We start from the raw sequence: 23,324 nt of genomic DNA, 5'->3' as shown, positions 1-23,324 counted from the left end.
AAGAAGACGCGTAATAATCTTCGCCCCAAAGGACATCATGTCTGGGCTCTGATCACCATGCAGACTGCAGAGCCCAGACATATCCCTGCACAACTGCTCTAATTAAAACACCAAGCTTGCTTAACACCAAGCTTGCTCCTTAACTTTCAGAGTGTAGTGTACAAATATAACCAAACTGAAGTTACACTTTGAGATTTCACTTTGTAACATTTTTGGTGCTTTGCATTATTCTATTGTGCTTATCTGAGAGTGATATCGCATTGAATGCATGATAGCAAATATTTATTGATCTCTCCTGTTCTGGCAATCTGGCAATCAAAGCCACTCTCGCAAAATAGGGATTTTCAAATGACGAGGACATTGTGTGCGACTGTGGCCACTGATGCCCCCTGCTGGAACATCCCTGCACAGCATCGGACTTGGAGAGTTTAATGAGAAGGGACAGCAATCTAGCCAAGTGTTGTAACTGACTGTCTTGTGGACACGACAAGAAGAAGAAGTTCTGGCAATATTACATACCGTACACGGCGTACAATCTCTGCAGTATATAAATCATTTTGTCTCTCCCAAGTGACTTTGAGATTTGATGGATCATGGCTGGCAACGCTTCATATTCAACTGAGTTCTGAGACGGTTCGTTAATATCTGCAAACAAGATCAGGTCATGATGTAATTATTTTCTCCGCTGGACCCCTTATTTTTGAAAACGTGTTCCAGTTCTACTGGGTTGACCTTTGAGTGTACTGTGTAGCCGCTCCTCAACACATACATATACCAGTAAGACGCCTGAGGGCGAGAAGCGACCTCGCCCTGAAGGGGCAAACGTGCACTGGCCATATATGGAGCGTGTCTTGAGTGAACCGGGTTTGATGAGGTCAGACAATATGGAATGACACAGGTCAGCTCCGTATATGGAGATCTAAGGGTAGCAGCAGGGGACAGTGTCTTGAGTGTACAGGTTTTGATGAGGGCACTGGTAGGGCCGGTACTTGAAAACTCTAGTTTTCACCGGCCCCCGGGCGCGGCTGCACAAATAACTCAGAAATACTCTGACGACACAGCCATTGTGGCGTGTGTCAAGGATGGGCAGGAGGAGGAATACAGGGACCTGACGAAGGCCTTCGGGGGGATGGAGTGACAGGAGCTGCCTCCTCCTAAACACCTCCAAGACTAAGGAGATGACGGTGGACTATATATGAGGAACAAGCCTGCTCCTCTCCAGCCTGTTAATGTCCAAGGGACAGCCATCGAACAAGTACAGTCATACAAGTACCTGGGAGTTAACCTAGACGAGAACCTGGACTGGGCTCTGAACTCGGACGCTGTCTATAAAAAGACACAGAGCAGGCTCTTCTTTCTGAGAAGGCTGCAGGTCCTTTGAGGTGTGCTGCAGAATGCTATACATGTTCTATACCAGTCAGCAGTGGCAAGTGTCCTGTTCTACGCTGCAGTCTGCTGGGTGATGTATTACCATGTTTTTTGCTCTTGCTTACTGTAAATCGCTCTGGATTAAGAGCGTCTGCTAAATGCCTAAATTATAAATTGTTAAAACTCACTCGTGGCTTCCGCGTGTGGATTATTGGGACGTTACTACATTAGGACTATACACACTAAAGTTCTTTACAGAGTCGAACGTAATCGACGCAAGAAGACGTACGCAACGGAGGGTGAGAGAAATTTCTCCCCTTGCGTCACGTCAGTTACGCGATCTGTTGCGATCCGTCCGTCCCAACCCCACGCAAGCAATTGCGTTGCGTCGAGGACAGAAAAAGTACCCCTGGCGTTCCTTTGGCAGCAGAGAGCAAGAAGGCTTTTCCTCCTCTGCTCTACCCCTCTTGAAAGAGGATGACACTTCCGCAGGCACATTGAGTTGTAAACGTAAACATGATCGCCATGGATGTATCACATTGAATTTTAAACAGGACAATCGTTCGAAGCACTGCTTTGCAAACTCGTCTGTGATTATCACTTACTGTATCAGGCCTGGGCTGAAGTTATGTCCAGTGGGCAGTGGACCGCCATATGAATGGACCGTCCCCTTGCTTTAATATGTTTTTGGGCCAAATGTTATTTTTGGGCTGGACCCAGTCCAGGTTTTCAGACGAGAACCCCGGAATTATACATGTATGTAAGGACTAAAAATAACCTTGCGTTGTTTTTTGTGTGCGTTTGACAACCCCCACGCAAGGCACAAACGGACTTTGTCCAGGCCTTAACACTACACACCCCACAGAGGCACCGACACATTAATCCCTGTGACTCATAATCACGTGTGGGAGGACCTTTTGCTCTCTTTTCTACATACTTCCATCAAGCTCTGCCTTCGGTGGATTGATGATGTGACGTGGAAGGTTGATGAGATTGAAACAGCAGAATGTGCTGTCACATAATGGTCACATGCAGCTGCAATCTCCACAAACATCGGACGTGACCTTGAGTGAATCAATTCAAAGGGCTTTTTACTGGCATGAGAAAACATTAACATTTTACGAATAGTTTACATTGCCAAGTTCTTTATTTATACATCGCCAAAGCAAAAAGTCAATTTTGCATTCTTTGTTGATGCTAAAGTAATAAAGCATGTGGACTATTTGGCTTCAACTAACAGCAAGCATCCTGCATGTACTTTTAGTGACATAGAAAACCTTCTGATTATTGTTTCTTGGTATCCAGCTCACAAAAAAAGTATTCATGCCTTCCTGGTAGTGTGTTTAGAAACTTAAAATGGCCTTCACTCATGTTGCTATTGATTTCTGTGAAAGACCCCATCAGTCAATCCAGCTGCTTTAGATTTATACCCTAGTCTAGACACTTTGTGAGTCACTATCACACACACACACACACACACACACACACACACACACCGCTGGAAACGGACGCTGCCTTCACCACCCCCCACCTCCTTTTTAACTGTAAAACATAGGGAGCATGTACAAAAAAAACGGGGTAAATCATTTTACGATTTTCTTCTGGCACGGAGAGAGTAGGTGAAATAAAATCAAAAACAACACATAGGACCTATCCTGTAATTGAATATGGAAATGGGGCTTCTATAACTTGTTTCATACAATTATAGTCTCTAAATGGTTCTGGTTGTATTTAATAACAACGACAACAGCAAGCATGTGTTCTTTATGAAAATGTCTGCAAACTGCTCCCTTTATCGTGTCTGTTTTAACTGTGTGATGTGTGTGTTCTCTCTCTCTCTCTTTTGAGTTCAGTTCTTTGACCACAAAATGAAATGCCCCCAGAACCCTTCTTTTCTTTTAAACATCAGTATACTAAGAAACTCAATTAAATAGGGCCCGCTGTGTTTTTGGGTGCGTGATGGGAGACTGACTTATTTTCTTTGAAATTCCAGCGACCGGAGCCAAATTCTGCAATATTCATATTTCCTCAAATGAGGCAGGGCAGGGGTGGGCTGTGGGATTGTGATGACTTCTGCAAAACCCCATTCCTTATCTCTGTTGGAATATTGTGCTTTGAATTAAGCTTCTTCTGTGGTTATTTCTGAGTAGCGCAGTGACTTTCATGAACTCACCAGAGGTTTCTATCGCAAACCATGATGCTCCTGGCCTGCCTCAGTTTGTTCCCCAGGGAACTGAAAAGGAGACATAACCTCTCTGTCATGCTAATATATATCACACAATAATATCATGTCATTTTGGTGTGTGTGTGTGTGTGTGTGTGTGTGTGTGTGTGTGTGTGTGTGTGTGTGTGTGTGTGTGTGTGTGTGTGCGCATAGGTCTGGCAGGTCTGGGAAGGTGACTTAACGGGCATTTGATCTGGAATCCGTCAATATGCGTCAATATGCCGACGGTCCATTGGTCCGATCGACAACCTACCTCAAACCCTCACCCTAACCCTAACCTCCCCCGGGGCAGACACCTAAACCTAACCACCCACCCTCTCCCGACCCCCAGCGCACCTCGGACCAATGCTCCTTCGGAGCAATGGTCCGTCGGATCATAGGGTGCTTCCCGCGCATTCTATCATTATGCTACTGACATTTTACAAATTAAATACAAAAAAACCTGCCTATTCCATTTCCTCCCCTTCTATTTCCAATTTCCAAGTGCATTTGTCTTATATGCAACGGCAACTCCGCTATTCTAAAGCCCCCCAGGTATTATAAACTATTTTCAGCAATGGTATAATCATTATTTCCGTGGGTAGATCTTGTTGAGCCCGTCATTTTGAAAGTAGCTCCCAACTCAAGTCTAAAAAAAAAGTGTAGGCACCCCTGCTATAGACCAGTAGTGTCCAAACTTTTTTCAAAGGGTATCATATTTGAAACACTGAAAATACCTTAGTGCCAATTGCTGACTGCAACTGTCATACTGTAGCCTGAGAAGCATTCCCTTTTGGGTTTATGATCCGGTCGAGAGCGGATGGTAACTTACGTTATGTTGTTGTAGTACTTCACTGGTTTGTAGTCATCAGGCAGGAAACCCCAAGCCGTAATCAGAAGTAGCCAAAAGGGCATCATCATTTTAGGGCCTACCCAATGAAGGCCTTGATGCGGTGTATGAATCCGACACATTTCTTCAAGTACTTCTTGGAATAGTTCGTTTTGGTATATCCATCTTTCATTCCAACTCGTAGCGACTGGCGAGACTAACGACAAACAAACAAAGCGATGCCGAAAAAGCCGGAAACCACAAATCGGAAAAAGATTTTTTTATTTTTTTTACCCTCCGGTCTAGACCGGATCACACAGGCGATTAGAAACACAGACCAGTATTCCTCCGAGGTGGAATGCAAGGTTAGTCTTAGTCTTACTGCACATTGGCCTTGTCACACCAGCTCAGTGGCCTTGTGGTTAGAGTGCCCGCCCTGAAACTGGGAGGTCGGGGTTCGATTCCCGGCCGGGTCATACCAAAGACTGTACAAAATGGGACCCAATGCCTTCCTGCTTGAGACTCTGCATCAATGGGTTGGATTGAGGGCTCTAATCAAATGATTCCCACGCACGCACGCGCACACACACACACACACACACACACACACACACACACACACACACACACACAGATGGATAGTGCGAGCATGAGGGACACACACACAAGAGACTCATTATACCACCAAACCACAACTTCTATTGAGGCATTTCTACTGTTCCAGCGTATTTTCAGTTTTTACCAAAGGGCCAAGTTGTGATTATGGTGTCACAACTCCGCCGATTGCATCCAGATTTTCCCCAAGTTTCCCCACTTGATCATCCGACATAATGTATTCAAGTTGCAGTTCCTGGAGGGAAGCTTGTGTAGACTGTATATCCGACAGACACCACATCAAAGCACTGCGTTCGACAACGTTTGACAATTTGTCCTAGAGACACAGCAAGAGAGAGAGAGAGACACAGAGACAGAAAGTGAGATGGACAGACAGACAGACAGACAGTCAGACAGACACGCATTTACTGTGTGTAAGTATTATATTATTATAAGGGTTATGCCTCCCTTTCCAGTAACATCACTACTGTCTTTGGACCTAAAGCATAGCTCTTACCCATTCAGCACAGTTCGTATCCAAGGTGCAGTACCAGTACCTACTACCCCAGATGAGTAGCTAAAAAAGGCCAGTGCACTGAGGCCTGGTGTGGTGCAGTTGGTAGTGGAGAGGGTGAAAAAACTGTGCCATGCAGGTCATGTAGAGAAGCGCCATTCGAGTTGAGACTATAGAAACTCAGTAGAGAAACTCAGGTCAAATCAAGGCAGTGGCTAGCAGCCACAATGACCTAATAGTGTTGCAACTTACCGGTAGGTTTAAAATAATGAAACGCGAGGAGGGTCAGTGTTTCAAAAGGCTAATGTTTAGGTCAATAATGTAACAAGTTCTTTCCTGTCTATGAAATATATATGTATTTGGCAATGCATGAGAAAGGCATTGTAGCAGAAATCTCTGTTGGGCCACGTGATTAAAACAGGAAGCCTACATAAGTGACATGGGGAGGAAGCTAATGTTTGAATGAAAGTCTTTTGTAGTTATTGTCATGAAATGTTACTAACAAAACAAAGACAAACGAACACACACACACACACACACACACACGCACACACACACACACACACACACACACACACACACACACACACACACACACACACACACACACTAATGAACTCATAATGCTACTGTGTGACCTTTAACCTTGGTCTGCCCCCTGTAGGTGACAGGAAGACACCCTACGTGTAACTTCATGCTGGAGCTGGAGAGAGACCAGGCCGACTGTCTGCACAGGCTGAGGGAGCAGGAGAGCTCTGGCGACTCCAAAGGTCAACAACAACTTCACCTCTTTACACAGTTGAACTCTAACTGAGGTCATAGTCTCAGCTAACATACACTGACTGAGAGTCAGACAGTTTTGTTATATACCCAAAGTGGACAACAAATACCACCACACGTCCACTGAGGCACAAAGGTCGGAGGTCAGAATGGACAACCTAATCGGTCAACTCACTAATATACTCATTAATATCAAAACACACATTCTCACAGAAAAAATAAGAGGTTCCCATTACAACCATATTATCATCTCTGTCGGGTTACATTTTAGAGGGCAGCATATAGCATATAGCTGCGTGCGTGTGTGCGTGCGTGCGTGCGCTGTCGGGATTGGGGTGAGAGAGACAGACAAAGCGAGAGAGACGGCATATTGATGCATGACCCAGCCCTCGTTGACAATATGGACTTTAGAATGTAATAATTACATTTATCTATTTTTTAATATATAAAGCTCGGATCCTCACGGGTAATTTCGGGTAACTGCATTTCAGACGATCCGACCGAGACCCGCGGCAATTTGGAATGGATCCGACCCTGCCAGAGGGTCAATATACAGTATATCGGTTCGGCTCTCGGGTATTCGGTTCAAGGTGGACCCGTGCTGCCCTCTTATTACATTTCAGGAAATGTAGAAAAGAACCTGTGAACCAGTATTTTTTCACCAGCTGTTTCTTTCCCCTAGAATGATCGGGTGTTGTAGTGGCAGCTGACATTTGAATCATTTAAACAGGAGGAGGGAGACCGGCACACTGCCACTTTCACTGGTTCAAGAGCTTTTTATTTAATGTCCACAATATGCAACGTTTCCACCTTCCTCAGGCATGTCGGTCGAAAGACCCAAACATTGCATATTGTGCATATATTAAATAAAAAGCTCTTGAACCAAGTGGCAGTGTGCGGGTCTCCCTCCTCCTCCTACGTGTCTGCACTCTGCTGCTTTGTCGCCGACGCACCTGCTTTTATTAGTAACTCGAGTGAGCGGAAGTCTCTCCTCAATAATCATTTAAATATGACACCTCCACATAACACTGTACGAGATGAGCATTGCAATTAAGTCTTAAGAACAGTAGGCCTAGATTATGTACAAGATGAGCATTGCAATGTTCAAGAAGTTCTTGAAGAAGTTCAAGAACAGTACTGTATGTTCTTGGTTAGAGGCCTCACCGATGGAGATGTGTAATACGTTGAAGAAGAGGTTATTGTTGCTGTGTCTTTAGCATGTCAATTTGTATGCCCTTTTCAATTACTAGAGGTTCAGATTGCTACATGGCCCTAACATCTAGAGTTCAGGCCCCTCCGCGGCCATCACACCTACTGTAGGTCACACTGCCGATCTGACCAATATGTCTGAGTCACAGTGTCAGGGCTTTGTAGTCATCATTTGTGGATTATTTGGAATAGTTCTTAAATATCAGAAAGCAGTAGGCTACATGCAGTACAGTAATACCTAATGCAATTGAAAGCAATTAGGGACATAATTTGCTGGTGGAGTTATTGTGAATGAAGAGGACATTAAAATAGAGGGAAAACCCCACCATTCCAATGCAAGCCTGACACCTCACGTCTTGACAATTCATGTGCACGACAGAATCATAAAGGCACTACCAATTATCTATATTTGGCAGCCTGAAAACTGACATCAAAAGAAATGTGAATAAGGCATATCACTGCTAGCTATAGCTAGAGTACTGCCGGTGACTTTGTAGTTACGAAGCCAATTGTGAAGTAACAGCGACTCATAGTCAGTGGTTGGGTTGTCTAGGGTCTTTGATAAGCCTGCGAGCTTTGCTGACACAACGTCAGTTGAACTATGTCGTGGATGGACAGAAGTTCCATCCACTCCACATGATCCTCTGCAATGCTTTGCGTGTGAGGTCAGTACAGTTCCCATACCAGTGATGATCTCCATGGGCATGCCAAGCTTCTTCAGTTTTTTCCTGAAGTAGGCTAAAACCCGTCCAGTCTTTGCTGACGAGTAGACAAGTAGGTGCATCCTCAAATCAGTTTATCCATCTGTGTGGCATGCCCTCCAGATGAAGCACTGACAAAGAGGGAAATGGAAATAGAACAATAGCCTGATATTTCATGTACAGTATGTAGTACATTACACAAAATAACTATTCCTAAAGACATAATGTAAAGCTGACACTCAGACAAGTGTCTGACATGAAATAGATATAACATCAGATGTGTTTGCAGTGTGGGTCGGGTACATCTTGTCAACAAGAATAAGGATAACAGTATTTTGGAAGTTGCATAATCTCTTGGTGGCAAAAGTACACACTTTTGTCTTTGCTTTGATATGGGAACGGTCACAAATGGCATCTCCACAGCAGCAACGACCCTGAGGACAGCAGTTGTTATGTTTACCAGTGTTGATGTCAGTAGCTGTGACACACTGTGCTTGACAGCCACAGGGAGGGGGGGGTGGTGCCATGGCTGAGCCTGGGGAGCTACAGAAGGGGGTGGGGGAGAGGTCGAGGGACGAGGGCTATAGTGAGGGTGAGTTTGATGCCAAACATTCACCATTTTTTTCAATGTTGTTTGTGAACTCCCAAGTGCGGGGAGGTTGAAGGGGCAGGGTGGCCTGGAGAGGTGGACAGACCCAGTGATGTCCAAGGACTGTTGTAGCACGCCAGGAGGGCAGTATTTAACTACATTTATACTCAAGGAAAAAAAGGGACGGCTTTCTTCAGCGATTATAGGCTACAGAGATTTTGAGGTACTTTTACTTTACTTGAGCATATCCAATTCCATATTTTACACTTCTGTTCAGCTTCGACTTAACTTTTAAATTATTTTTTACAGAACATCCAACACACCACGTTGTGACGTGTTTTGAACTTGTAGATTGACTATTTTTGGCGAAGAGATTTGGTGTAGATGGTGGTAAGAACTGTGAAAGTACAGAGCCAATGGTTCCCGTGTGAAGTGAGGGGCGTTATCACTTTTGTCTTCGATGTTCTGTTTACACACTGTGTTGTTCTGTGTTGTTCTGTGTTGTTCTGTGTTGAAACAACATTTGTGTTTACACAAACATTCAAAGCTGGGCATAGGAAAAATCTTCCACCACTGCAGAATGATGGTCATCATTATGGCTGAATGTCACTGAGGCTGTGGTGTTTGACTGACCGTGGGTATTCTGGTCACTTAATGAGGAGTGTTCCTCTGTGGTGAATGTGATTGTCACTGAAGTTTAGATGAAGAAAATGCCATCACTCATTATAATATAATGGAGTGCTGGCATTTTCTTCATCTAAACCTCAGTTAAAAGGAAATATCATGTCCTTTTACATGCTTTTATTTACCTCTGAGACTGAAAACGTACGCGTTTCCGCCCGTTTGGCCTTCCTCAGTGTTTGTCACTCACTGAAGGACAATCTGAGTTTCTCTTCTACTTCTCTGTTAATTAAAATTAAATGGTGAACTCTCAATTTCAAATAATAGCATGGCCTCCGTCGCTTACAGGTTATGGAGGGAAAATAATGACTTTTGTTTCCAAATCTTTCTGACTATCTTTTAGGATTTTTTTAGATGTATTTTCAAAGTGCTATGCTGTACTGTGCCTTGAGTAAAACAAGTTATAGTTCGGTTGGTTGTTGTTTTACAGGAAAGTTCATAGGAATATGTGGCATTATTGCCCAACTTAAGGTCTTCAAGGACATTCCCGAGAACAAAGGCTGTGGCAGAATTTCAGTCTTATACATTACTAGATCTTAAGTATTGTTATACGGGTGACCACAACATTTTACTAGACTGGAGAATGGGCAGGACTTTCTGCACAGTAGAAATTTGTACCTGTACTTAAAGGACAGGTACTAGTTATTTTTTGTCTATGTTAAACATCCTCGAGGTGAGTTCCTCAAGACTCCATTCTGTTCATCTCCATGCTTGCTAAGATTATGGAAAATAACAAAATAGTTTACCATAATTATACAAACACACAAATTGACGTATAGGTCGACAATGATCGACCTATACGTAAACACTGAGTAAATGCATTGGAAATGGCAACAACGATGTAATGTGCCAGTAATTTATAATCACTTCAGTTTTGTCTTCTATCCTTAAAAGGCCTATGACAGCCAAAAGAAAGAACACAAAACTGTAAAGTAATTGTTTTTGGCGCCAAGGAAGAATGATTCAAAGTCACTTATTGTGTCTGTCTCAACACGATTGGTTGTGATGTTCCCCTGACAACCAACCAACTACTACGGTATGCCCAATTGCCCATTCATCCGGGCTATAGGACTAACGACAGACAGACAGACAGACAGGTATCATGTGCTTTCTATCGCCAGTAAAAGTGTCATGTAAGTCTCTGTCTGTCTGTCTGTGCAGTGTACGTCTGTCCGTGTGTAATCCACGTAACTCGAGAACCGCTCGCCACACGTGTTCCACTCCACCGCAGGGAGTGCATGAGTGTACCAATTGGCCACCGCAGGGAGTGCAGTGCCCGGTGTCGGGTCGGTTGGACCCACGGTTGTCCAGAAAAGGCCTCTGCCCGGGCTCTGGATACTAGGGCCCCTGCCCGTTCTGACATCATTCTGACATCTGCATATAGACTCCATATTTGGGCATGCCTGACAAAGAACTCCATATATGGGGCAGATCTTTAAGGAGGCTGCAACAAATGAGGGCAGGATTGAGCTGGAGGAATATGCCTCAGCCGTTGGCGGTTACATCAGTAAATGTATCGATGTCACAGTCACCAAGAGGATCACCTGCATCCACCCCAATCAGAAACCCTGGTTTAATGGAGAGGTGAGGCGCCTTCTGAAGGAAGCGGGATGTAGCCTTCAGATATGGAGATGCACCAGCCCCGAGGGCAGCAAGGAGGAATCTGGATGCCGGAATTAAGAGAGCAAAAGAGGAGTATGCTCAAAACATTCAGGGTCAGTTCTCCACAAATAACACACGAGAATAAAAAGCATCACTGACTACGGCAAGAGGGATGTTGAATGCCCTTCGGATCCATCTCTCCCAGATGCCCTCAATACAGTACGTTCTACGCCCGGTTCAAGGCTGCCAACACCACCTCCCCTGTTCCACCGGGTCAGCGGCCGCTCAGCGTGTCCGCTGAGGAGGTGAGGAGGACCTTACAGCGCATAAATCCCCGGAAAGCAACGGGCCCAGATAATATCCCTGGTATAGGGTGTTGAGGGACTGCGCTCAGGAACTCAACTTTTTTTATATCTCACTCTCCCAGGCGGCGGTACCCGGTGTGTCTTAAGACTTCTACCATCATCCTGGTATGCCTACAGGAAGAGCCGCTCTAGTGGACTGGTGTGCAGAGAATAGCCTCTGTATCAACGTGAAAAAAAAAAAGCCATGGCTTCGACGGGCGTAGCCTCCGACCCACTCCCCTCGGGTATAGGACGCTGCGCGCCATCAAAGCCAGGACTGAAATGTTCAAACGCAGCTTCTATCCGGGGACTGTCAGGCTACTGAACTCTTAAGTCAAATAAAATGCACTTTAGCTGTTTAAAAGATAAATAATATGCTGCTCAGTTTTAATGCACTGCACTTTGGGATTTTATGCTTATTCCTTTTATTGATAGGTTTTAAATGTACACTGCTGGTCCTGAATACGATTTTCGTTTTATAATGTTGTTGTAGATTAAATAATCTTCCAAAAATGAAGGAATGACAAAGTTCTTCAGGGTGAAGTATTGAGAATTTATTAAGAATATTCAGCAGAGAAACAATATACAGAGAGCGAGGAACAGGCCTCCTTGCCTGTTCCAGCAGCCGCTCCGGGCGCAAGCCTCCTCCACCCCATTCCCAGACAGTCCTTATAGTCTTGTCTTAACAGAGATGCAAATACTAACTGTCCATATACGGATCTGCGCAAAACATAAGGGCGACACACAAATAAGTATACCTTTGCTGACAGCATGGAGGAGTCATAAAGTCAGCTGTTAGATTGACAGCTGCATGAATTAGACTGAGCACATTGGTGAGCAAAGAGACTCAATGGAAGGAAGATAAATACACAATAATGCATTATTTGGCACTGTAGTTGGCATTCGAAAATTCCCATTACAATGTGCAAACATGTGAAATGACAAAGTGAACCTGGGAATGATTATCTGTCAGGGAGGCCATATGGACAACACTACATGTAATGCCCATTTGCATGACTTGGTTACACTCCCCAACGAATTTGCAACGTTTAAACCGTGCCAGACAAATAGAACAGGGGTTTTCGAGTCCCATTCAGCCTGGGACGGGTGAATTAGCAGCCACAATGTTACGTTCGCAGAGACCACAAAATGGAATGAGCGTGTCCATATTTGGCCATATTATCTATCTATCTATCTATCTATCTATCTATCTATCTATCTATCTATCTATCTATCTATCTATCTATCTATCTATCTATCTATCTATAGTAACATTCATTTTGTGCCCAAGTTCAACCCATCTTCCCAAGATCATTCATTCGCTGCCAATCAATGTCATCTATTATATCGCATTACCCACACTGTACATAATTTCTTGTTCATATATTGGAAGGGTAAGGCCCTAGTAACATTCATCATAGAGCAGGTGGGAGGGAGATACTAGCTTCCAGCTTCCTCCCCTTCGAAACCACCTCCAGATTGTCCTGTTTACTTTCACCAGCTGCTTGTCCTGTAAGCGCTTAAACTAGACTAACTAGGCTCTGTATACTTGGGCTCTGTACTTGGACCACTTTTTTGAGTCTACACACCAAATCCCCAAAAATCTATTTTTGACTTTTCATACAGCCCCCCCCCCCCCCCCCTTCCGCGCTCTCTCCGTCGCTTTCATTCCATATTTCTCAGTCAAATATTTATGTTGTGAAGTGCAATGGGCGAGGAGTGCACGAATCCGAAGTTTGAGGACATTGTGCAATGTGCTCTCAAACGTAACCTCAAATGTGTGAGAGAGACAAAGACTAGGGCCTAGGCCATCATCATCTTTTCTTTTTCTCTCAATTTGTAGTTTCTATAAAATCCTGTAGAGTTAGAGTTGGGATAGTGATTTCACAGTACATAACTCTCAGTGCTGTACAATACAATACAATACAATACAATACAATACAATACAATACAATACAATACAATACAATACAATACAATACAATACAATACAATACAATACCTCCCCGTGTCACGTCACCTAGGTAGGTACCCTCCACCAGGCGGCTGATGGAGGGGAAAGGAACTGGTTGGAATAACATGGAATAACATCAGCCTAATGTGTGTTACATATTTGTATAGGAAAACCATCTTTGACCCCCCTACTGTCATCTGTTCACGTTGTTCTCTTTAAAATATTGGTTTGACCAATAGATGCATTCTCTTTAGACAATTTTAGAAAGTGTTTAGAAATGCAAACCAAAGCAAATGATACTTGGGGCCTCAAGCTAAAATTGTACAATCACTGATCGGCATAATTTTCAATTTGCTCTTCTGCAATCATGTTCTCTGAAAGGCATAGGGAAATATAATGTCCCTGAAGTTGAAAATACAACCTTTAATTGCCACAGAAAAGGGAGAAAGAAAGCAGGATGGTAAAAAAAAAAACCTCCACAGTATCCACTCATGGAGTGACAACATTTGTGACAATTAAAATACAGGTTACATCAGTGATTGAATAGCAGCCAGATTCAGTGATTATACATATTGAATAGTCGTAACTTTTAAGACTGCATAGACAGACCACAGACCATAGACCGTCAGTCAGAGGTTCAGAGGTTGCATACTTGGAATTTTGACCGACTGCCTTGTCTGCTTGATCTTTGAAAGGCCTCTCATGGTTTGTCTCAAAATGACACTTAAGACTGGACTGGATTTTGTCACGGAATACTTCTGTGACAAAATCCCCATCACAGCCTTAATCATATAGGGGTACATTTGTACAGCACAACCTCTGTGGTGTTTCAGAGACAGAAGACTGCTCCGTTTATGGCTGCTAATGGAACATATATTGTAGAGCAAATATAAAGATAGTAAGCCTATATATAGCAATCAATGAAAGACAAAGTCAGTACTGTTCAAAGCTTTGTTCTCTAACGTCTAACCAATACACTGTCTTCGGGTTTTTTTTCTTTTCCAGGTTGCAAAGGATCATGGGATAACATTGCTTGTTGGGAACAGACTGAGGTCGGCGAGACAGTCACTATCCCCTGCCCCAGAGTGCTCAAGACCTTATTTGGCAGAAACGGTAAGGCAGATGAATTTACAAATGAATGGAAAAGGACCAAAGCATATTATTCTGTTTTGTACAGTATCGTACAGATTGGTTATACACAAATGACTCAATCTCATGAGTAGCTTTAATGTAAAGTATGTTACCCTAGCTTCTAATGTTTTCTTTACTTGTTCTGTTATTGAAATTCCCATGGAGCAGCACTAACGTTAGGTCACTCCTTAATACAAACATACTATAGAGTTTCTCAACTTTCTCTATGTGGCATAGTATAGTCTGCTGAGTCGAGCAGAAATCCTGCATGGCTAATGATCTAGCAGGGAAACTTTGACAGGAAAAGACTCGCCCACGTATAGAAAAAGAAGTAAAACTCCTTAGACTGAGACTTTTCATCATGCTCTTATGGTGCTCTGTGCTCACGGTGCAATTAAAAAGCAAACGTTTCGGTCCTAAGACCTTCGTCAGTGCTATATGATTTTCACAGACAAAGAACTTGCTCTTAAAGAGCTCCAAAACAATACAGCTCAGGTGCTGAGAATTACCAGTAAGACGCGCAAACGCGGGAAGCAAACGCAGCTCGTACATATTTGGGTTTTGGACGTATAGCTGCTTTGGGGACTCCTTATATGGTTATGACTGAGTCATGGTGACACAAATCACTCAGCTCCATATATGGGCACAAAAGCGGGACACACAGACAGACAGACAGACATGATCTGCTAGGTCTCATAGTAAGTGCTCAGTGCGTTCGCAACTAATTGATGACATCACCAGATTGTGGGCGTGGACATTACAGAAAGGATTTACAAAATCACAGTTATATAGGAAACAAGAATATTGCATACATCACATGTTGACAGACTTATACAATACAATCACTTTTGGAATTATCTCGCAGGCTAATAACTCAGTCAGTACTAAATAATCAGTGCTAAAAGGCCACAGACAATACCTGCCAAAATATATATATATATATATATTTTTTTAAAACATACAAATAGTCTTGTAGTGGTGAGATTTTATTTATCTTCTCATCATGAAAGCATCTGGAAAATGAAACCGCATACAATGCAGACACCATTGAAATAGTATTTTAGGATTTCCTGCACTGAATAGCAATATATATCCTACCATTAGTGCTATAGATATTGACAGAGACTGTCTGTCTGTCTGTCTGTCAGTCCATCTAATCTCCGGCACCGATGGCCCGATCGGCGTGAAACTTGCACGCGCACTCCCCGGAGGCCAGAGCAGAGTGTCTGCTCCAAATTCTTGGACCACTTGTACCACTTGTTCTCTATCCCCCAGATATGATCTCACCCAAGAATGTGCTATTGATCATACCTTTTATCAGACTGTTAGTTCAAGAACTGTAGAGATTGGAATCAGACCTTTATTTTCCATCTAACAGAGGGTCCTACTGAAACTTTGGGCTAGGGGCCTGGCTTTGTTAGTGATTAGAAGAGTGGCGTTTCTCTAGTCTCATCACGTCTGGCAGTGCTCTATTAAATTAAAGTCTCGTCACGTCCGGTGCTCAGTGCTCACCCCGTGTGATTTTATCCTAAGTACGTTTTACCACTGCAGTTAGAAAAACCAACTGGCAATTCCAGTGCAGTCCCTCCTGGTTATGGAATACAATCGACTGACAGCTCTGTCCCTCTTGGGTAAAGAAATGGAAATGTGTTCACAAAATGTCAGGATTTCCTGATAGGATAGAGGTGTCTTTTCATTGATTAAGTGTGAATGAATGGCATTAGGACCTCGGTGCATTAGGACCTCGGTGCACTCACTTTGGAAACATCTGCATGTAGAGGCGAATACTTCAACCCCCCCCCCCCCAGCCCCCCTCCCCCGAAAGAAACGTTGGGTACTTCATTGTAGACAAGTGAGAAAGAAAGGCTACTGTACGGCAACTTTTAAACTCTACATGGCAGGTTTATTAGCATTATTGCGAACGCAGTGATTGCGAACGCAGTGATTGCGAACGCAGTGATTGCGAACGCAGTGAGCACTTACTATGAGACCTAGCAGATCATGTCTGTGCGTGTGTCTGTGTCCCCCCCCTTTGTGCCCATATATGGAGCTGAGTGATTTGTTTGTGATTGATGCAACACACTCCATATTTGGACGTATAGCTGCTTTGGGGACTCCTTATATGGTTATGGCTAAGTTAAAAACTTAACTTAAAAATAACGTAACTTAAAAAAAATAATAACTTAAAAATAAATCTTAAAAAAACCCAAATATGTACGAGCTGCGTTCGCTTCCCGCGTTTGTCCCAGAAAGGTAAAGGGAAACTACACAGCCTTCAAACTCAATATTGTCCGCAGCACCCTTTGACAACAACAACTAAAGTAGAGAATAGTGAAATCAACCAAGAGGGGATATTGAAGGTATAGAACCACAAAGAACCTACCCCAAATCTTTTCACAGTATCTTTTCCGGTGTACAGTATGATGAAAGTTCATTCAGCCAATGCCTCAGTCAGTGAAGGTGACTTTTCAGATTTCCAATTTACCAGAATAATTGTCCTTGCGGCTGTACAGGCGAGTGACACAAAATACTCTTTGTTAAAATCTGCATTGATCAGACTAACGTCACCCAGTAACCAACATTCTTGGATCATGTGGTATGTCATTATCTACGACAGTTGCATTAACAAACTGGCAGCCTGTGGCCATATTGATGAGTGTGATGACGGTCTGTCTCCTTTAGCCAAATTGAAAAAATGACATGTACGTGTGTGTGTGTGTGTGTGTGTGTGTGTCTGTGTGTGTGTGTGTGTGTGTGTGTGACCTCAATTCTTCCAACTAGCCAATTAGTCTGAAGTCCTGTCCCTCGGGCTCATGATATAGTAGAATTTGCCAATCGCGGACATAGAATTCTGCCTTTGTAAGACGACTAGATTCACACTAACATACAGTATAGGTTTATAAATGTGACAATGTCAAGGTCAAGGTAAACTTTATTGTCCACAAGGGACATTTGTCTTGGGCTTTCACCCCAGCTACAGCCACACATAAAACATCAATGACAACAAAGATACATTACAGAGGAAGACACAACATTACACAGTTGCACACATGATGTGGATAATCTACCCCAAATCCTTAAATTACGAGAGTAATGTTCGCTCTACTGTATGACCACAACTTTTTTTTACATATTTCTCATCAATAACCACTAAGTGCTTCACATGAATAATGATGATGTAACTAAAAGACAACGACAAAATAAAAATGGCTTCTCACCCCTACTACTTCCTAGACTTTTGGTATTTAAAGTTTACCACAATAAACGGAGGTTTCACACAACAGGATGTGATGCACTCACACAGAGCTGTTAGCTGCTCATGTTGGAAGCCAGGAAGGACAAGTAGAGTTTGTCTGCTGTCAGCTGTCCTTGTAATTTAGGAGCTGTCATCCCGGGCCAATCAGCCACCAGAGTGCGGACAGCCGCCGCACACCCGTAGGTGAGCTTCCATCCCTCTAGGACAGTGGCGCATGGCCATGGCGAAGAGGATCACAATCTGTTCACACTGTTACCGTAGGGCGAGTTCTCACAGCCACAGTGGGGGAAGAAGTACTTGGACGTAAGGACAAAATCGTAAAAATTAAGCTAGAATTAAATGTCCTGCATTCAAAATCCAAATGTTTTTGGACTATTATCAATTATTGACCACTTAAGCCCTATTTTATAGCTGGCCCTATTTTTTTTAGCTAGTCACAAATGCCTGATCTGATATCTGAAGATGTCCAATTTATAAAAAGGGGGCACGGTGCACAGTTGGTAGTGCTGTCGCCTCACAGCTAGAAGGTCCTGGGTTCGATTCCCGCTGGGGATGCTGGGGGGCGTGTTCCCTCCTCTGTGTGGCAAGCCGGGAGGGGGGGAAAGGAACTGGTAGGAATAACGTGCTCCTTCCACGCTACGTCCGGCCGGGGAAACTCTCCCCTGTCAGGTGAAAAGAAGCAGCTTGGACTCCTCATGCATAGAAGGAAGCATGAGGTCAGTCCGTTGCCCCCCAGGTTGGCAGAGGAAGTGTAGCGGCCAGGATTAAATTAGATAATTGACGCTGGGAGTGTCAATTAGTGAAAAAATGGGTTGCAAAATCGTGGGATAAAAATGTATATAAAAAAATAATAATCTAAATATTCACAGTAACTAGTTTCAACAGAGAGATTTAGTGTTGCTAGTACAGTACAGTAGTTTAGTGTGGAGGAGGGAAGCTGCACAAACTTTCACACACATGCATGCAGAAGCACAAGTAACACCCACAGTCAGGCCCCGATTAACACACAGGCTGCAGCCCAGGGGGCTCCAGGGCTCCAGGGGGCCCAACGTTAGCCCACATCCACCCATGATCAAACACAAATACACAATATATATTTTTTCTGCCTTGCAAACGGCAACCGTGTGTGAATATGTGGCATATCCAACATAATGTAGACCAGCCAACTCTGATTACGAGATGTCTCCTTGAGGTACACTTTTTTTGGAATTTCTTCCAATTATTTCGAAGAACAATGGCTGCTAGTACAAAATACATTTCAAAATGTTTATTTTTCCACCTCGAAGCCAGAAACCGGCTGCCGGGGGGGGGGGGAAGGAGCTGCTGGATAAAGGAATGTAAACACACATTATGTGAATTAAAGCCGCTTGCACCCAGACCCTGTCAGCTGCATGCTATACAGCAATTTAAAAACATGTGCATCAACAAGAAGTTGCACTTGACCTCTAATGTTATTGCAGACATCTCAGACATCGCGCAATCTTTCATGATTACATGCAATAGATTCTACTGGCAACATTTTGTTGTAGCCAATTTGTATTTGATAGACAGACTGCCTCTGTATGGGTAAAATAAAGGCGCTGTCTATGGTGCTGAAACACTGTGGGGCTGGGCGTGCGTGGGTAGCCCCAGGATGTGGCCTACGAAGCTTTAATCAGGCCCTGCCCTTACAGTGTGGATGCCACAATCAGATCGGTCAGACAGGTCAGCTTCCAATTGAACAACATTCAGTATAGCATTCCGTTATCGACACAATAAAGACAGACCCGCACGTGTGTGTGTGTGTGTGTGTGTGTGTGTGTGTGTGTGTGTGTGTGTGTGTGTGTGTGTGTGTGTGTGTGTGTGTGTGTGTGTGTGTGTGTGTGTGTGTGTGTGTGCGTGTGCGTGTGCGTGTGTCAAAGTTCACACCCATATGCTGCATGCAGTCTCTCTCTCTATCTCTATCTCTCTGAATGTCAATTAGGAAGTGTGTTCAATTCCCAGCTCATGTACTCAAGTTCTGGCTTCAGAGGAATAACGGGACTTGTTTGAAATAATTCAAAGCCTATAGCCTCCTACAGAAGCTTAAAGAAGATCATCTACTTGAGTTTTAAAGTGGAGGCCGTCATCAAGCCAAATTCTGATATATTCATGATATATAACAGGAGACTAGCTTCTTTCCCTGAGCAGTAATAATATCTTAAGTGTTCTCAGGATTCCATTTGAAATGGCATTTTATCAGCATTTAAAATCAGCTTAATTGCGAAAGCTCATTCTGAATCATAAAAAGGCTGCATGTAATTTGGCAAGAACCGGCATCACATTAGCCTCGGTAGCCAGGCTTTCTTTCCCTGTATAATTTGCATAAAAAAGAGATTTGGCATAATTTTGACCTAAACGAATGATATAAATTAGATAGAAAATAACAGCACACCTAAGGCAGAACCATCAAGCTGGACATCTGAGAGAACTACCCCATATAGTTTGTGTGACATGCCAATACTATCATTCCCAACCTTTATCGTCGCAGTAATAGTACTATGTTGCTTTCAGAAGCCAGTCAGACTTTTAGGTGTAGTGTAATTACTTGCGCAAGCAGAGCGCGCAAGTAATCGTTTCGCTTGGTCTCTTCGAAGTGAAGCCAAGTTTTCTTCAACGGTAAATCTGTGCCTGGTTTGCTGGGACTAGTTACAACATTACGTCATCCTTGAGAGAGTACATGGTGTGTATATGACGTAATGTTACAAGTTACAAGTTACAAGTTACAACATTACGTCATATACACACCATGTACTCTCTCAAGGATGACGTAATGTTGTAACTAGTCCCAGCAAACCAGGCACAGATTTACCGTTGAAGAAAACTTGTCTTCACTTTTTGGAACCAAGTAACCACAGTATACTGCTAATCAAATTACAACTACATACTCTGTATGTAGTTGTAACTAGAACAACTACATACAGTCTGTGCCTGGTTTGCTGGGACTAGTTACAAGTTACAAGTTACAACATTACGTCATATACACACCATGTACTCTGGTCCCAGTTCACAACGATGACGTAATGTTGTAACTGGTCCCAGCAAACCAGGCACAAACCTACGGTTGAAAAAAACTTGGCTTCACTTTTTGGAACCAAGTAACCACAGTATACTGCTAATCAAATTACAACTACATACTCTGTATGTAGTTGTAATGTGATTTGTAATTTGTAAATCTGTGCCTGGTCTGCTGGGACCAGACTACACAGATGACCATATCTCTTACGTCATCACTGAGAGCTAGTCATACATATACACACCATGTACTCTGGTCCCAGTTCTCAACGATGACGTAATGTTGTAACTGGTCCCAGCAAACCAGGCACAGACTTACGGTTGAAAAAAACTTGGCTTCACTTTTTGGAACCAAGTAACCACAGTATACTGCTAATCAAATTACAACTACATACTCTTGTAATGTGATTTGTAATTTGTAAATCTACTTTTTTTTCATCACATATCAATGATTCATTTTTCTGTAAAAAAGTAGTTAGGTAGCAAATAGTTACACGTAATGATTATACATTTCAAACGTTCCTTCACAGAGATACTGAGATGTGATACTTTCCAGCGGTCGAAAGTACTTGCGCGCTCTGCTTGCGCACTAGTAGGCCATTTATGGCCTACTAGTGTGCAACAAGCAAGTATGCACTCGGCAGAGTGCAGTTCTAGTTTATATCTAAGATTTACTTTACCTATATGGGTTTAATGTTTGTTTTTAGTTTGTTTTAAAAACACCATTGACAATGAAGAGAAATTTGTTTGGTCACCGTTTTTTTTACATCATCATTACATCACCTACATTCATACCTCGATGTTGTAAGATTAGAGCGCCCCTCACTTCACACGGGTGTGATTTTAGGGGCGCTAGCCCCTCCTATATGGGTTTAATGTTTGTTTTTATTTCAATGTTTGTTTTAAAAATGTACCTACTAACACAAACATGAAATGCCATTAACAATAAAGAGAATTTAATGTTTTACATCACCATTACATCACTAATCAGACTTTAATATATTAGCGCCCCTCACTTCACACAGGTGTGATTTCTTATGTTTATTGAGCACTGTAAAATAAGTTTCACAAGGGCACACTTTTAAACTTTTCAAGGATCTTTCTTTCTTTTCAAAATATTTGTATTCAGGGTTTTATAACAGAAGCCCAGGGACAAGTATGAATGTCAACCATTCACATTCTCTTAGAAAAACAAACATCATATTCACAAGAGTACAGCCTTCAGTGTTCAAGTGTAGTCAGTTACTTATAAGCATTAGGTTAGACCACTCTTAATTATTGGTAACTCAGAAGAAAAACAAACATTGCTTTTCAAGGATCTTAATCAGAACTGACAACTTAGAGATGAGCTTACAGTATAAATATGTATATAAAATCAATAGTATTAAGCAGACAATTGGACTCGAGTCATAGTGACTCGACTCGAGTCTGACTCGAGTCGCATATTTGACGACTTGCGACTCGACTCGGACTTTGAATGTAAAGACTTGCGACTCGACTCGGACTTGGAAGGTAAAAGACCAACGAGACTTGAGACTTGACTCCGACTTGCTAGCCAATGACTCCCGACTCGACTCGAGACAAGATGACTTGTGACTTGTTTTGTTTCCGAGCATAGGGTATTTGAATACAGCGTCGGTGTGCAGCGCAACTCCACTCGCACACTAAGGCAAAACCTTTATTTTCACCACACAGCTGCAGTAGATCGAAAAGTTGCTTCCTACCTTTGAGTTAGTGTTGCTGAAAGACACCCAAATTGTATATTCCATATTTCCATATGTACTAACTAAGTGTGAAGTTGTGTCTGTAAACTAGTGTCAACACGGAGGCACAAAGTGACAGTTGTGAGCATGCGCAGATTGCACTGTCTCTGCTCCAGCGTACAGGGACAAAACGGCCATTAGGGGGAGCCATAGTACAGTGAAATACAGTGGGGAATATCTATTGATTCATTGATTGAATACTTTATTGGCAGAAATGTAATCGGTATAGGGTACAGTCAAACACTGATCAAAAAGGGATCACTGAAAAAAGTCCTTGCTGTCTTGTTTCCATTCGGTCCTGGGTAATCAATTCATAATCATGACAAGTCACATGACAAATTCAAATTCTAGACTTGACACAACCTTGTGACTCGACTTGTGACTCGGCTTGACTTGCCCACAACAGAAAGACTTGGGACTCGACTTGGACTTGGGACCAAATGACTTGGGACTCGATTTGGGACTCGGACCCGAGGGTTGGATTGACTTGGGACTCGACTTGGACTTGGGACCAAATTACTTGGGACTCGACTTGGGACTCGGACCTGAGGGTTTGGACTGACTTGGGACTCGACTTGGACTTGGGACCAAACGACTTGGGACTCGACTTGGACTCGGACCGGAGCGACTTGAACAATTGTCTGGTATTAAGTATTAAGCTGTCTGGACCAACAGGTTTTTTTATGTATCTAACCTGACTAAGGTAGGTACCCTCACAAAAACATGCAGTAATCCTGGTCTCTAAACTGCCTCCCCCTGGCCAGCCGGGGCGC

General features: G+C 43.1%; 1 protein-coding gene across 1 annotated transcript in view; it reads left to right on the top strand.

Moving 5' to 3' along the window:
• The window catches only part of LOC308325873 (vasoactive intestinal polypeptide receptor 2-like), a gene marked incomplete at its 3' end in the record, with an annotated part of 68,354 nt that overhangs the window by 6,561 nt on the left and 38,469 nt on the right, over window positions 1–23,324 (top strand). The window contains exons 2-3 of the mRNA XM_080778606.1: window positions 6,173–6,278; window positions 14,374–14,481. Coding sequence (XP_080634732.1) covers window positions 6,173–6,278; window positions 14,374–14,481 — 214 coding nt within the window. The remainder of the gene's footprint in view (window positions 1–6,172; window positions 6,279–14,373; window positions 14,482–23,324) is intronic.

Source organism: Protomyctophum bolini (assembly GCF_963924005.1).
Source record: "Protomyctophum bolini genome assembly, chromosome: 12".
Taxonomy (NCBI): domain Eukaryota; kingdom Metazoa; phylum Chordata; class Actinopteri; order Myctophiformes; family Myctophidae; genus Protomyctophum; species Protomyctophum bolini.
The sequence above is the reverse complement of the archived record's forward strand: the minus strand, read 5'-3'. Positions and strand labels throughout refer to the sequence as shown.